At 40.4% G+C, this 17,538-nt stretch overlaps 1 protein-coding gene across 1 annotated transcript in view; it reads right to left on the bottom strand.

The window, feature by feature from the left end:
- The window catches only part of LOC104253437 (cytosolic phospholipase A2 epsilon), a 43,737-nt gene extending 32,891 nt beyond the window's left edge, over window positions 1-10,846 (bottom strand). Inside the window, exons 1-3 of the mRNA XM_059819921.1 lie at window positions 10,781-10,846; window positions 5,247-5,348; window positions 4,808-4,894 (exon numbers count right to left, since the gene is read on the bottom strand). Of these exons, the coding sequence (XP_059675904.1) occupies window positions 4,808-4,894; window positions 5,247-5,348; window positions 10,781-10,846 (255 nt within the window). The remainder of the gene's footprint in view (window positions 1-4,807; window positions 4,895-5,246; window positions 5,349-10,780) is intronic.
- Between the last annotated feature and the right edge of the window lie 6,692 nt (window positions 10,847-17,538).

The raw sequence follows: 17,538 nt of genomic DNA, 5'->3' as shown, positions 1-17,538 counted from the left end.
ACAGGATATTTTATAGGGTTGTTTGTTCTAAACACAGGAGGTAAGATCTCAGCATTATCAGAATCTGGGCTGAGCCAGCTCCACACTATTGTTTCAACCATTATTGTTAGACCACTCCTTTTTCATCAGCAAGGAATAACTCTGTGTCTTCTTACCTCAAGCTGTTTTGTTCTTGAAGAACAAACACTCGTTGGGTTTGTCCATTTGTTTCTATACCTTTCTCAAAAATAGTACTCAAATTAGAGAAATACATAAAAACTTCAGCAGACATATTTCAGGAGAAAGAAAAGGAAAGAGTTCAAGGAATTGCATTTAGTGTTGGTGCTCTCTTAGCCTTCTTTAACAGCGCCAGTCCTTCAGCCAGCATTTTGGAACGCATGCTTTTAAAGACTGTCAGAGACACGTAAGAACTACCATGACTTTTTAAGAAGTAGAATGACAGAAACAGAAACAAGTGTGGGTTCTGCAAAGACACGTTTACATCAAGCACCAGTTGTGCGCTTGTTCCTGGGTGCCATTGCAGCAGACTAGAGTAGAGGTTATGTGAAGAATGCATCACAAGAACCTCATACTTTGTATGCAAATGAAGACAGATAAGATACTTAGAGTATGGGAAGGCTATATTAGGAAGGAAAAAAAAAAACCAAACCCAAAACAATAGAATATACCCGGTGTTTCCATGAAGAACACAGTAAAATACTACACAGATTAGATAGCACCAGAGATTATGCAAGGGTTCAAGCACTTGTTTCATGTGGAATCATGGTGAGAAAGTGGATGGGGATATTTGGTGTCACAGGAAGATGGCTTGGTGCAAAGAACAGGAGTTTATTTAAATTTGAAGAGCTTGCCAAGGGAAAAATCAGCCATAATGTACAGATTAGAAATTTGATTGAATGAGAAGCAACAATTATTTCTCACAGCCAGGAGAATAGCTCTGAGTAGGGGCTGTGTAAGAGAAAAGCCAGTGAGCTGTGCATGGAAACTCTGCGTACCGGGAGAAAATCTCACTGTACTGCCTGAGAAACCTGAGTAGTCCTGTGAGACAGCAAGGTACAAGTGATATCAGCCAGAGCACACCCAGAATTCAGCCATGGAACAAAGACCACAAGAGAGAAAATAGAAAAAGAGACTCAAGGAATTAACAACAGAGGAAAGAGCTAGTGATGTGAACCTGAGAGACACATTCAGTAAGTGTGTTTGGTGGCAGAGAACACGCAGCCAGGCAAGTCATGGCTGAGCTTCTCTCAGCCTGAGCCTCACTCTCTGGGTCTATTCATTGGGTCAGCATGGTTTATTAGCAAAATCCCTTCCGGTATGAGCCTGCCCCCAAGAGCAATGCTTACGTTAAATTTGAAGGAATAATGAAAATGCCAGTTTTATCTCCATATTCTCAAAATTTTTACCAGTTAGAAAAGGGTTTTCACAGCACTCAGAACCAGTCTGTACTCTGAACTCCTCTCGCTTTCTCTCAGTATAACACTCAGATGGCCATATCACCCACATCAAAGTCCTTCAGAAAAAAACAATCTGTTCTAGAAACATTTTCATCCCCTCCTTAGGGCGTCAAAGGAAGAACAATATTCAGTGATCATCATCATCATAATTTGAGATACCAATGCCTTTGAAGAGAACTGCTAACTATTAAGCGAATTATTAACTATAAAGCAAATCTCTGAGACAAATGAAAAGGAGACTCATCCTCCTTAGAGAAGACAGTTAATGAAAAATTACTTCATGTAATAATTTTCTGATGGCCAAATGCCAGACATGAAAACTACTTCAGAAAATTCAAAGAGTAATATAACATCTTCTTATAACTGAAGCTCAAGTCCCTGGTGCCATGAACGGAAATCATGCAACTAATTGTCTTTTCCCTTTAGTCATCATTTCATTGCAATAATACATTGAACAACACTAATAAACTAAAAAGCAAGTGTGTTGCTGCTTCCGATTATCATTTATTTCATATTAAAAAAATGGTTAGTTCAGGGAGTTGGTAATATAATCAACTATCCATGAGTGACTAGTTATCATAAACAGCCATTTTCAGCACAAAATTCGCACTCCATATTAAGACAGGAGCAATTCCTGATACCTAGAATAAAGAAAGTATTACCAAAATTTGAGAATCCACAGTACAGAGATGAGCAAATCCTCTTGCAGTCCCTCTAACAAAGATAAACCTGCGTACCCTGAACATCTGAACTTATCCCTGCAATGACAGAGTGATGGTCAGAATGAGCAGCCTTCCTTGAAGGTTCATTGTTACCCCTGCAAAAGGTAACCTTACACGACACACTTCAATTACAGATACTTAAAAATTTTAAGAAAGAGTGACAGGGCCCTTGGTAATGTCATGGCTTTTTCTAGTTTTGTGGAAAACCATTAATGAATGTGCATCACTTTATGTGTATCACTTACATAAATCAAAAACTGATTAAAATTCTCCTAGTTCTCTGGTTTCTGATTTCGTGTCCAGCAGAATACTTTGGTGAGCCTCCCTGCCCTGTGTTAATACTACTAAATCTTGAGCTGAGATTATGCTTCTTAGGTCCTTGCTCTTTGCATTACTATGTATAATTTTTCAGTGCATTCACAGATGATGAGCCAACAATTTTTTTTTTAAGCTGATAATTTGCCAAGGAAAATAGCTTTTTTTTTTTTTTTTCATTTTTGGAAGTAACAAATTATTCTGTGTAAGACAATGCACTAACAAATAATATCCAGTGATAAATTTTCTAGATCTACTGTAACTATGGGCTACCTTACTCACAACTATTTATGATCTTGCTTTAGTACGTTTCATCTTTCCTATATTCATGTATAAGGTGCTAGAAGGCACACTGTCAACTCGGGACTCCCTGAAACAGATAAAGAGATGCTCTCTTGATGCTCCTACCAATTTTAAAACGTGAAGGAGGTTTCACAAGTTTGTTACATTTTGCTGAAAATTTAGCAGTGGGGCATATTTGGCTTTGCACTGTAGGTAGGCAGCACAGCTAAATTCCATGCACAGCCCCTGGGCATGTTTTTCTAAACCCAGTCCAGTAACTATTCAGTTTATCACACAGATACACAAAGTCCTCTCAAACTGTAGCAAATACTTGGGCAAATACTTGAGCATTAGCATTAAGGAAAGCTTTGCACCTGTTTGCTTGTTCCAGGACTCAAGATCTGCTATAAGCTTGTTATCCTTTATAACACCTCTCCACTAATGATTATCCTCCTGTTGCAGATTGCAAGCTATGGCTTGCAAAAATCAAGGGAATTACCGAAAGCTGCCCAGGAAACCCAATGCCAGCAAGAGGCAGAAATTGGCCAGTTTACACAAGTCTGTGCCTTTAATGCCAGTTTTCTGCCAAGCTTTATTACAGAGGAGGGAAGACATATTAAAAAGCCAGGAGCCAAATAAAGAGTGTCTGAGAGTGTCTAGGTTGTTAAACATCTGTGGATAGCAAACAGAACTTTTGAAGGTTCATTTGATAAGGAGAAATTATGACAAGAACAATAAATTAAAACTGTGGTAAGGGTCGCACAGCCCCCATATGCAGGGGTTTATGGCCACAGGATTTTTTTTATATTACTTTATGTACATTCAAAAACATGCTGTATTCTAGCAATTTTTAGATACATTTAACTACCTTAGTGCTAAAGAAGGATTGGATGCTTTTAGCCATGTATATTCTAAACCCAAACACAACTTCAGTGTAAATGCAGTAAATCATTACAAAAATGCTACAGGGTTCGGGTCATTGCACTCCCCAATAGTTACTTTTCCTGCTTTTGCACATTCCCTTGCTGGGCTTTAGCACACACAGACACACAGAGCAAATTTTGAATACCTAAATGCCATGTCTGTTTTGGTTATGCTACTTTGCCATTTACCTCAAGTTTTACACCCCACTGATAGTTGTCAGCCTTTTTGTACACTAATTTCCACCTGTAGGAACTGCCAGAATGCTACTAACAAGAGATCAGTTTGATCCATCAGTTTGATAATGTCGTGACATACAGAAGCAAACCGATGTTTGTAGTTTTCTATTGATTTGGAAGTCTGGTTGCACAAAAAAGAAATTGAACACACAGGTTTCCTGTGAGCTATAGACACTTGAGTCACACGCCATTTAAGATATCATCAAAAGTAAGTTAGCTTTTTGTTTGGAGCCTCCCTGGTTTTACTTTGAGGCAGCTCAACACAAAGTATAGTCAGCTGCAAGCTAACCGAGAGTGGAGACAAAAGTCATCACTGATACAGCTGGTACATGTTTGATGCAAATATATCTCTGTCACAGGCCCTGCAAAGGTTGCTAGAGTTGTTGTTCTTTGTTGTGATGAGTTGCACAGTGACCAAAGTGGGCATTTGTTCTGGAAGCTGGCATTAATGACCAAAACCCAAAGGATTGCCAACAACCATGCTCTGACTTTCCAACACTGGCAGCGTTCTCCATTCATGCTGGGCTAAAACTCCATTAAAATCAATAGAGATAGATAGCATTAAAAGAAGGGCAAAGTCAGTCCCATTTTAATAGTAAATTGAGAACATTTTACCTAAGGAATTTCTCTAAGGAATAAAACCATGAAAATAACACCCTTTGTGTAAATAGGTAAAGGAATAGAATAAAAATAATAATGGAATGCAGATGTTTCACCTAAAGAAAATTTGTTCCCTGAAATGTTCCTATTTCTAAATAAGCATGTGAATCTTTAACAACCAAATTTGAAAAAAAAAAAAAAAAGATCCTACCCTTCTCAAAAAAAAATTTTGGTTTAGTCCCACCTATTTTTAGTTTGCTGAAGTTGGTACCTTAGCATCAACGTCACTTGGGGCTACGTAGTGCATCACCCATTTTCTTTCTTCATTTTCCAAGGAGCTTGATTTGCTGCTTGAATGCTGTTGAGGGAGGGAGAACAAGGGATGAAAAAAAAAAGAGTAAACACCAATTTTTCTACTTATTTAAAATCCTTCACGTGGAATTGCAATGTGGAATGGGCAATTTGCACCTCCTCATAGTTTGTGGTGGATAAAATGAATGTACCAGGAAAGTGGCAGCTGTTTCTGTGCTATATGGAAAGATAGGAACTCCAGATCCTCATAGCTGCAAATAGCCAGGGAGGGACAATCTTGTTTTCTTGGGGATTTATGTCCTACAGGTAACAGTGGACTTGACCTGTTTATAGTCTAGGGACAAATCTGAATGAAATACTCAGAGACTCCTGCCAGGCTTGTTCTGTTTTCCACTTACCTGAGAGAAGGCAGAGGTTGATGCCATCAAGATCGCTGCTGCGTTAAAAGCAGGTGCTGCGAATAGCACCTGAGTATTAGGCTCCACAGTTGCCAGTGCCTCCTGAAACAAATTTACAGCCTTGAAGAGTGTCAGAAGTTGCTGAACAGGTGTTTTATTACATTGAGTCAGAGCTCCACCCCTCCATGATTTCTGAAACAGGAAAATTTCCCACCCACATTACTTGTCTAAAGAGCACGTCTGTTGTAAGGTGCAAACGTTCGTATCTGCAGGTCTTGTGACTGAGCAGAGTGTGCGGAGAGACCAGATCCTTCCCACCTGGGGGCTCGTGGAGATGTAGCAACAGTGATAACCTGGTTGATGATCTGATAGAGATTGTCTGTGAGAGGTAACCTTACAGCAATAATCTAAAAGTGATGATAATAATAGCCTAATAGACACATCTACCTATCGTCTCCATGCAAAGACCCTGAATTTCACGCACTATTGCCTCCCTAATAAAAAATAAAAATAAAAAAAAGATGTGGATGATCATTAGAAGGAAGACATTTATGTGTGAAGATATTAAGGATTCTTCTGAAGGAATATTTTTCCCTGAAAATGCTGTTGCATCATGATTTGTGCATACGAGTTTGTTTTTATTGTAGTGTTTAACTTCAAAAGACATGAAAGAAGGGAGAAATTTGATAAGCAACATTTTTGTGCTCCCTAAAACACAATGTATCACTTTTCCATTTGAAATGTTTTGCTTATTTCTGGGCTTTACATTTAATATGGTATGCATCTTAACAAATTTAAATGAGATTCAAACATTTCACCTTGACGAATCATGAAACATTTCAACAAACTAAAATAATTTCATGTTTTAGGAGATTTTAATTCTTCTTTTTCTTTTCTCCAGTTCAGAGCTGTCATTTTCTGATGCAAAAAACAGATTTCTGAGCAACTTTATTCAAATCACCAGCCGGCTGGGCATTACTAGCAAATTATTGGAATTTAATGGACTGATCCTGTACATTTTATGGCTTTTTATCTAATGAGGATCTGCATGTGTTCAGCACACCTCTAGGAAGCTTAGTGATTAGATTTTCTAATCCATTATGCAAGCATTGTTAGGCACACATACATTTGTATTGAAAGTCCTCCCAAATGATTAAAAGTAGTGCTTATGAAAGGACGTGAGATTAATAGGATGACAAAGCATGATGCTTCCTATTAGAGACCTGCATAAGTATGAAATCACAGGCACTCTGACTGTGGCAATGAGTGTTGTACGAGGACCTTGACTGACAGAAACTAGACACAAACCCAATCACTTCTAGCAGTCTCATGACATACTTTTCTGACATGCACAGAGGAATCAATACAAAAAGCTGGTGTTACAAGGAGAACAAATTAAGACAGTTTGATCATCTTACCTGCAAAAGTTTGATTTCTTAGGTTTGATTTTATGCCTACATTTGCTGGGTTTGGGGTTTTTTTTAATTGAATAAGCACATTTATTTTATCACATCATGCAAGGGAAAGGTTTGCTGTGACCTTCCTTTCTCACCTTCATTGTATTGAAACTTTTCGATGGCCTAGGAACTGCTTAATTGACACCAGAATTAGATAAACTACATCAATAGACAACAGATAATCACAAGCCTCTCCCATGCTTTGGCTGATGCTTTGCTTAGTATAAACACTTGCACTTCTGTAAAAAAATGTTGGGAATCTGCCTTTTTTTTTCCTGTAAAAATGGTGACCAGAAACAGTTTAGAGAAAAGTAACTGTACACACAAAAGCACACACATTTTCTGTTTCTTCTGCTACAGCCTATCTGTATCCTTGATTGAAGTGCCTAGAAGAGGTGCGGTACCACAACAGAGGAATGAGAACGTTAGCTACAATTTCCTTGTAATTGTGCCCCACAAAGGTTATCAACTCCAGGTCTTGTTTCTGAAATGTATGGAAGCTAATGGGTGTGAGGTTTTTGCATGAGAGCCGGTTTTCATTTACCTGTGTCACATTGCACCTTTGGTTTTAAGACAAAAGGAAATGATGCGGGGGAAGAAGCCTCCAGCATCCCTTAGGAAGGTGACTAAGAGTTGCTTGTTGCCTAACAACTAACTTTTTCCTGACTCAAGCCTTCCCGATACGAAATACCAGTTCTTTAAGCTCAAGTCAGAGGCAGCCAAAGGTACCTTTGACTCAAAGCTGGCACTGGAATTGAATTTCCTAAATTAGTTCAAAGTCCAAATTGCTTTTTGCTGTGAAGCACTATTCCTTTTGAGGCAAACATGGCCTTTTCATAAGGCGTGCACTTAGGATAGACTTGACCTCACCTAAATTAAGTCATCCAGAATTTAGACTTCTACTCCAAGGTGGTTGCCTGTGTTCCCCGTGTACTGAATGGAGGAAAAAGCAAGCATGGCAACTGCAGGTAGTGACTAAGCCCCTCTGTATTGGATTCTTCTGGAGAAGCCTAAATGTCCAGGTCATACTTGACACCTAATTTCTGAATGGCTAAAGGTAGGTGAGGTGAATCCCACCCTGAGTAATCAGTATATCCTCTTTAATCACTTGTTTCCAAAGTTACTGATCCTGAGGGAACCTGACATTGAGGAACCTGGTTGTGTTATTAACACGTGATTCACCCTGTTGCAATGTGAAGCTGCAAAACACCCTTGGGCAAAAACTCTATTAGCATATAAATGAAAAATCCTCTCATGGATTTATTCAAATAACAAAGAAGAGGTTTTGCGATAACCAGGGTGGCAGAGAATGCAAAATGCAATGCTGCGAATACCAGTACGAGTACAAACTTTCTGCCATATTCCATTTTGGGATCACCTAAGGCCCCTGTGATCATGAATGGGACATGCTTGACTTGGGACTGCTGTTCCTAAAGCACAGGCTGTGCAGTGGTAGCTCATGCCCAGGTGTATTAAGGGAGAAATACAAGGTTGGGTTTTCCGTGAACCCCCAGGCTGCAATCTGTGGAAATTCAGCAGCTGCTTCATAAGCATCTGAGACATGTTTGGGACAAATGGGGAATGTCAGAGGGAAGGACAAGAGAGGAGAGGACTGCTACAACTATCTGAAGGTAATGCACTCCCAACTTGTGGGGCAGAGCCCCAGAGGTCAAATGATACATTTAGTGCAGCTCAAGGAGCAGAAAAAACCCTATGCTGGGCCACTCCTAGATACCCACACTTATCGCAGTTTTGGGGTCTGTCTGTCAGCTGGTGAGCTGCTGGTGAGATGCAGATCACCCAAAGTTGCTCTGCCTTGAACTGGCTGTCATTTGAGGCTTTTTTCTGTAATATGCTTTTTTCTTTTTCATGACTAGTCTGATGGTATCTAAAACTGCAACCAATGACTGAGCTGGGCCAATTTTAACATTAATGCTCAAAGGTGTGGGTTGGATCAGAGTTAATAATTCAAAGATTTGTTAAAGTGACAGCTAAGGACAAATAAAAGATCAGCTAGATTTTGTGTTTTCTTTTGACTTTTCTCAATCTTTCTCTATGATAACCTTCTTCCCCATCCTTTCCAGCTCCTCTGCAGCCTACAGACTCTTCTTTATGTCTCATCCCTATATCATGGGCTTTTTCATATCATGCCCTAGCAACGTCATCAGCCCCTCTTGCTTCAGCACATCTTCCCCTCAGATTTCCCAGACCACCTTTCTGAACATCGGAGAAAGGGAGGGTCCAGCTTCCCTGAAAGCCCTTCTGGTTTACTTCTGACTAGTATCTTTACTAGAAACAGCCATCTTCTACTCCCCAGGGATAAGGGAAGATGCAGCTAATGTGACTCATAGCAGTATGATGCTTCAGGCATATTAAAAGTAATAATACATGGTGGCCCATCTGGATAAAAGCAAAAATGTTCAGGTTCATGTCAGAAGTCGAGACATTATAGCAATCTCCATGACAGCAATGCCAAATATCAGTCACAAGAATCAGACTTTAACATGGCAATGTCTGTGCAACTTTGCCCTATCCACATCATTGCTGCTGGTGACACATATGCCCTTTATTTTAGTAAGATATATGTATTGGTCATCATGAGAAAGGTGTATATATATTTATCCGTAATTCAAATATGAACACATTAGGACAGAAAAAGTGAAATGGCTTGAGAAAATTTGGACAATAAAGTTAGATCAGCAGAAAAAGGGGTGGTTTTGTCCACCAGGAGTATTATATTGCTTTTAGGAGGGCTCTGTATGCTCCTCCCCATCACACATATGGGGTATAGATATTTGTTGTTACATGTATACTAACTTTATCCAAACTCAGAGAAAACTTCAATTCAGAAAATATTTCAGAAACAATCCAAGAAGTACTTAATGTTCTGGACAAATACTGACAGTGGCTCAGATTTGCAAGGTTATTTGGTCTGGGTATTCTTACATAGAACATAACCTTTCTTCTGATAGATCTGACTTGTAGGAGACATGTGCATGTGCGTAAGTGCAATACTTTTTTATTACTGAGCTTATATACAAAGTTCTTAAATTAGTCTTTCTTCTTCTAGGTTATGACCTGTGTAGGGTCCTAGTTCTTACCAGCGTCACCATAGACGCCCATCAAACACTAAAAGACATTGGGACTGCTAAAGCAACTTATCCTGAAATAACTGGCTTCTCAACCTTTTCAGCTGTACTAAATTAACGCTATCTTGGTATCTTAATAAAATCAGCAAGTGCTGGTGGGATATGCCTTGAGTTTCTTTTTCTTGTCTAACAAATGGGACATCATATGCTATTGTCAACTTTAAATCTCCAGTGTTCATTGCAGTTAGCTCCAAGGGATAAAGTATACTAGAAGAATCTAGTCCATTTATAAAACTGTTGGTCACCAGAGTACATTTGCTGACTATAGAGAGAGAAACGTGGTTTCCCATGAGGACTGTTATTTGAGAGACCCAGGCAGGATCAGGGGACCCCAAGGCAGGTGACAGGTTTGCCACTGATTCTGGTAGTTCCTCAAAGCCTTCCTCATTGCTAAGCAGGATCCCTTTCTGAGTGCATTGCCTTTTCAGCCAAGAGCAACATAGCCAGAGTGTTTCAGCAGACATCAGGAGACTGCTTTTCTCAACATGGCAATAGCTCAGGTTTTGGTATGATGAAATTCCTAACTTTTCTGTCATTTTCTATGTTACAGAAGAGGATAGGACAGTGCACTGTGAGACCAGAGCCCACATCTGATGCAGTACTGCAAGACAATGAAGTCTCTCCCTCCTAATTAACTGAGAGGGACAGAAACAGCCAAGAGGTTCTGCCCTAAAAGACGTAGATCCCTTCTCCTCTACAACCTGGGGCAGGTGGCTGCCTCCAATATAAAAGCCCTGTCGAGAAAACACAAGCTATGGGAAAAGGAGATCCTTAGGGAAGGAATACCCAACTGAGGAAGGGCTGCCAGGCACTGTGGGCAATTCCTGTCCCACTTGCAGGCTGAAGGGGAAGAGGAAGCACAGGGTTAAGTGATGCACTCACTCCAGCTAGTCTTGCAGTGCTGAAATTCCTAGTGCCTCTTACTTGCCTGAGAAAGGCCTGGCTGTTGCAGAAACTCTTGCATACAGTATCTCTCCACGTGTGCAGAAGCCATGTTCCCATTGCCATGGTGACTTCAAGCCTCGTGACCCATTGTGCAACCTGAAGAGGTGTGCATGGCAGTGTGTCTTGCCCTATATAGTGTGTTGCCACCGGGAGGATGGAGTGACAGCCTTTCCAGGGCACCTGGTAGGTCGTGTAAGCAGTGTTTAACAAACCCAGGCTCTGTTGGGAGTCACACAGACACCCCACAAACCTGCATTTTGTGCCATCTGAGACTGAGCTGTCATCCATGCCTCATGCCAGCTGCCCATGGGATGCGGTCTCAGTGATGCTACATGTGTGGCTCCACATGGCTGCTAACAAAACAAAGCCATGTCTCAAGGAGTCCCAAAAGGCTTCGCAGTTGTGTGGGGAGCTGAGTGTGGGAGAATTTGGGACTGGTAGTCAAAAGAGTCCAGCTATCATTCTACGTGCTCCCACTGAACAAAATACAAACCTGTGCAGGAATCTAGTGTGGTCACTTACTCACAAAAGGGCTGATCACAAAGATTAAAGTATGTGAACAGCTCCACATGGAAAGACTTTAAAGAAACAATTGCAAAACATCTTAAGGAAGTGTTTCAGAAATGCGTAAGGAAAGAAACATTCTCCAGGAGATCGAGATAGGCAACTATGTAAGTACATCCTATTACATGCTAAATTAAATCACCATTGCAACATGATACTGTGCTAAAACTCACAGACATCAAAGACAAGCGTGACTCCTAGGTCAAGAAAACACAGACTAAAGAAAGACAAATTTGTAGCGGCAAACATTGCTGAATATCCATTATAATAAACGTAAGGGAGCCACATGTTACTAAAGCATGTGGAAACCTGTCTAAACGGCTCTTGCATGCAACTCTCACATGGTTTTGATATTTTGACCCTATGTGATGTAATGACTAAAACCTACTCGATTGGATCACACTGCACAGATATGACGTGGAAGGAAAACTAATCGTTCCCTGTATTTCCACAAGTCCAAGACAATGATAAGGTCAGACTAGCTGTTGGTAAAAGTATGTGTGTGCTTGACAAAGAGAAATCCCTATTGCTTTGGAGGCTCAACATTGCAGCTTTGTGCTAAAAACCAGTGGGAAAGGTCAGGGTGGGCTAAAAGATGTCTCTGGAAGCATAACTATCTGTTCCTGCTGCAGCTGAGGAAATCTCAGGGGTATGATATGAGCTATCCCAATTTCACAATTTTGGCTGAAAGCCCGAACTCTTTCAGAGGTGGTAAGAAGGCAGCAGCTGGATATGAAAAAGCAATGCACAGTACAAGGGAAAACGGGAAATATGAAACTTTCAACATATATAAAACTTCACAGAATATAGAAAAAACATGGTTTCCAAGGGCAACAATAGGAAGCATATATATACACACACGTATATATGCAAATATAAAGGCAATGTATATGAGGAGAAAGGAAAATCCTATCAAAGGTCTGTACTTATTACTTCATAAAGATAGCAAAAGAATTACGAATGATGCAGCTAAAGCAAGAATGCTAATAAAACACTTGTGTTCTGTGTTGGGAAAGAAGAAACTTTACATATTTCATCGATGAATATTATGAACTGCTTTGCAACACATAGCCATACAACAGGTATTAAGACAGAACGGAGATCATTCTTACAAATTAGTTCGAAAAGCGTAGGCTAGGAGGATTCTTGACTGCCTATGGTTCAGCTATTTTAATTCTTGGGATACTGCAGAACTGCAGAAAATTGAAAGAAAGGGAATATTGTGCCAATTTTCAAAAGTAGCAAGAGGGATGTGGTAAGGTGCCAGTAGATTTGTTACCCTGGCTGCCGTTGCAATAGTGGGCACAATATCTGATTAATTAAAAATCAATTATCATATATTACCATTCTTGGTTCTCTTGCTGTTCCTCAAAATGTGGGCTGGTAGTCATACACACCAAATGCTCCATCATCCCTGAAGTAGTTAATAGCAATACCTATTTTAAGTCAAGAGTTAGTTTCAAGTTACGTACATTCTTCTCATTTATGTTTCATATGTTTTGTACAGCATTTGTTAATGTATGCATGATTATATTAAATACAAGTTTCAGCTTACAAAGCAATTATACACTGAAAACTGCACACCACCACACAAGGGAGTGTTTTCCCCTAAAAAGATTGATGACGTGTAATTAGTTAGCCATAGGACAGTCATTAACTAGTACAATTTACTGTCTGGACAGCAGATGGTTCCACCCAGTCAAATTCCATATGTGTCTCTGTGTGTGTGTGTATGTATAAAAAAACCTGGGGAGATTTGAAGTAAAAATTATGTCTGAAACCCCTTCCATGAAGGCAGAAATAAGGGACCTACCTGACTTGCATATGAACTGAAAGCCTAGCCATATGGTTCGGTACAGAGCTTAAGAACTATATAGCTGGGGAAAAAAAAGACAGGAAAGAAAGGACAGGAAAGCTGTTGGAAGCTGATCTTAATAAAGGTAGATAAAATCGTGCATTTATTTTATTTTTTTTAAAATCTATTTCTATTAAGCTTTGTGAAAGTCTAACTTATATTTGGATTATGCACAGAAATTCTTCTTTAATTTCCTTATCTTAGGTATGTACCAGAGGTGATGCCAGTGTACTGCCAAAACTGAAGTGTGCTATTCCTATGGATGCATTGATCTTGCAAACCAGGGTACTGGAGCTGTCTTTCAGTGACCAGGGTGCAATAAAGCTGTAAAGGATATCAAAGCAATTACAGTAAGGTGCATGGGACAGTAAAATGGTGATGGAAGGTGACTGCATGGAAAAGAAATCTTTCTGGGGTTAGCATTAGCCAGAGGTTCCCTGTGAGGTGATGAGCAGTTTTGGTAAGCCCTGATCTGCCTTCTGAAGCCAGTCAGTATAAAATAGTGGGGTTTTTAGTAAGAAGAAACTGATTTTGTTCTACCCTGCAATTGCAGGTTTTTTTAGTTATAGTCTATCGTGCAAAGACAGTAAAATTTTGTTATGCGAAGATTGAAAAAAGTATATATAACTAAGGTTAAGAATTTGTAAGCTAACTGATTTCAGAATTAGTCCTCAGAGAGAAACATCACTGAAAGAAGTTTTCTTTGGAGTAATTTTTAAGAGTTTACCAGTCTCAAGCTCTATTCAACAGTTTCGTGAGTGATTTGGAAATAAACATAACATCCTGACTGGCCAGATTTGCAGTAGAACAAAGATTGATGGAGTGCTGAGTAATACTGAGGACAGGGCAATCATACAGAACAATCTGACCTGCTTGATAAACTGGCCTGATTAACCACAGTTAATTCTAATGCACTGAAGTGTGAAGTTATGATTAAAGGAATGACAAATGTATGTCACGATTTACTCCCCTTACGAAAGGGAAGACTGTAGTGTGGAAAACACTAACTCACCAGCTTACGGAAGACAAACAACTCAGCAGAAGTCTCTAATGGCAAATGAGGACAACTGGGTTCTGTATATAGAAACCGTGAAGTCATTTATGTGTAAGAATATAAGAATAACAAGGCAAGTTTATCTCAGTGTATAGCAATAGGGGGAAGCGTACTGCAGTCTGCATTTGATAAAGGGACAGTGAAGAGTTGGAGGGAGTGCAAGAACAGAAATACAGCTGGATGTAGCAAATAAAGGGGGTTTTATAATGAGATCTTGAAGGACTGAATCTACTGGTTTGATGAAAAGATGACTGTGATGTAACCTTGGTATATTTTATAAAATCGACCCTAACGAAGAAACAGTGGTTATGCAACGGCTTTTAAGTTACCAGGAAAAGATTTAACAAGAACTAATGTCTGGGCTCTGGCCAAGCTAAAGGAGGCTGGAAACAAGGTGCATACATATTGCTGGAAGATGATCACCCACTAGAACATACTTCCATGAAGTGTGGTGACTTCACCATTCCTGATATCTTTAAAAGAAGAGGGGTCATTTTTCTTCAAGATAGACTTTCGTCAGCCACAGGTAATCAGGATTAACATTCAAGTAACTGCATGGCATGTAACAGGTCTGACATCTAACAAGTCTAACAAGATGATCTGATGGTACTTCTGGCTTTTATAAGTCTATGGGAAGAAATAAGATTAATAATCTAGTACAAATACAAAATTGTATTCGCTGTTTTACTTTGCTCTTCCATAGCCTAATAGGAGCTAACCAGAGCTAAACAATCCAAGAGCTCTGTGCTTATTAAAGAAGTGCAAGCTGGTTGGACCATTTAGCAAGCAACAGTGGGAAAACCATGTCCTAGAAAACTGTACCTCAACGTTTTGCTAAAGGCTTATCATTATGTACTTGCAAACAAGGATTGTAAAGGCAAAGGATGCAAACAACTTAGATATCCCTCCAGGCTTAGCTTTAGCCTCCAAGAGCTTCGAGGGCCTTCCTCACCTCTCCTAAGACCTTTCAGTCTTATTTACTGCAGCCTACTGCTGGTCCTTGCTGAACCTCCTGTCTTGGTTTCACATGTGAAAGGTGTAAAAAGCCTCCTTCAAGCTTGTTGAACCTTGAGTTAGGCCCGACTGAAAATGTCCCAGAAAATGTCTAAAATGAGACATTTTGCAGATGACCACAGTCATTTAAAAGAGCATATCCATTTGGGGGGCATCCGAGAAGAAAAGGCAAGCACAAAACCATGTGTGAGATACCCAGTTCCCCACTGACGTGTGAATGGCTGAAGCTGGAAGCACTGCAAGGAAATTACATCTGACCTGTTTGTAGCTGTGAGAACCATCCCTAGAGAGGTTCACACTGACTGTGCAGAGAAAGTGAACTGGTCATGAGAAAATCAGTCCAGGCTGGCTACAAGACGACCAACTCTCAGAGTTTCATTCTGGAAGGACAAATGCAAAGTGAAGAAGAGCTGCGAGCCAGAACCTGTCCATAATCCACAAAAAGTATCTTCTGAGAATCTTCCCTGGACAAACCACGCTGTTAAAGCTACAACTTCTCAGCAGTACAGAAATAAAAGTGCGACTATATCCAGAGAGCTCTCTTACAGGAACAAGGCAGGCATTTCACAGACACCCCTCCCAGCCGCTGACACTCCTTCTCCCCTGTATTTTAAAATAGGGAGCTGCACAGAGCACTTTTGTCCTCGGCTGGCGTGTCGTTACAGAAACACTGTGTCCTGCTCCCTCTACCAGGCTCTGATGGTGCTATTTAAAACTCCAGAGTGACATGACTCAGCCAAGCACACTGTGGATACCTTTATCTACTCATTTGGAAAGTAGAGATAAATCCTGCACATGAGCCTTGAAATGTGGCTGGAAGCCACAGAGGCCACCCCAGCAGCACCCCACCCTGCTACCAAAACCTCCCCATGTAAACCCAGTACTGAGTCCTGTGCATCAGGCACAAGTATAAACTGGGAGAGGAGTGCCTGGAGAGCAGCCCCACAGAAAGGGATCTGGGGTGCTGGTTGACAGCAGGCTCGGTACGAGTCAGCAGCATGTCCTGGCAGCCAAGAGGGCAAACCACACCCTGGGCTGCATCAAACACAGCATGGCCAGCTGGTCAAGGGGGGTGATTTTCCCGCTGTATTCAGCGTTGATGCGGCCTCACCTTGAGCGCTGTGCGCAGTTCTGTGCCCCACAATTTAAGAAGGATGTGAAGGTCCTCGAATGCATCCAGAGGAGGGCAACAAAGCTGGTGATGGGGCTGGAAGGAATGTCCTATGAGGAGCGGCTAAGGACTTTGGGCTTGTCTGGTTTGGAGAAGGGGAGGCTGAGGGGTGACCTCATGGCTCCCTACAGCTTCTTGAGGAGGGGAAGTGGAGAGGGGGGTGCTGAGCTCTTCTCCCTGGGATCCAGTGATGGGACGCGTGGGAATGGTTCAAAGCTGCACCAGGAGAGGTTTAGACTGGGTATCAGGAAGCATTTCTTTACCGAGAGGGTGGTCAAACACTGGAACAGGCTTCCTAGAGAGGTGGTCGATGCCCCAAGCCTGTCAGTGTTTAACAGGCATTTGGACAACGCCCTTAATAACGTGCTTTAACTTTTGGCCAGCCCTGAATTGGTCAGGCAGTTGGACTAGATGATCGTTGTAGGTCCATTCCAACTGAAATATTCTGTGCTATGCTATTCTATTCTATACTATCCCTTCTGCAGTGCAAAGAATTCTAACATTGAAATGAAATCACAGGTGGTTTTAGTAGGCTACAAATTGTAGATGCTGTATTGTTACGTACACTGAGAAACTCAACACAATCTAAACTTCATCTTCCAACCTAACCTTCTAAAGTACTATAGCTTAAAAAAAAGGAATACATCCATATTTTGAGTAGGCTTTACTTATTTTGAGATATTTGTCACATGTTGTAAAAATAGGATGGTCCTATTTTTATTATTAATTTTAATATTACTTTGGTTAATAAAATAGATACCTATGAGTAATTAGGGAATTTCTACCACCTGTTAGCAACTGAGAAGTGAATGCACTGGGAGAAACATAACATAACTCATTTGGTCTGTAAAATATGAGTGTGTTTTATATTATTAATTCAACCTATAGCATGGGTTACCCAGAATGAACTTAATCAAAATAAGCTTATTTGTGTGTTAGGAAAGAAATACTCTTGTGTACTCATATTGCTATGACTGTGTGATCCAGGTTTGCATGTTTTTTAATCTCATAAAGCTATTTCTCTACTGTTTTGTTTTGTTTTGTTTTGTTTTTTTAATGAACCAGTAAAGCACCTTAACCCAA

Source organism: Gavia stellata, chromosome 7 (assembly GCF_030936135.1).
Source record: "Gavia stellata isolate bGavSte3 chromosome 7, bGavSte3.hap2, whole genome shotgun sequence".
Taxonomy (NCBI): Eukaryota; Metazoa; Chordata; class Aves; order Gaviiformes; family Gaviidae; genus Gavia; species Gavia stellata.
Note: the sequence above shows the minus strand (reverse complement) of the source record. Positions and strands in the feature narration are given on the sequence as shown.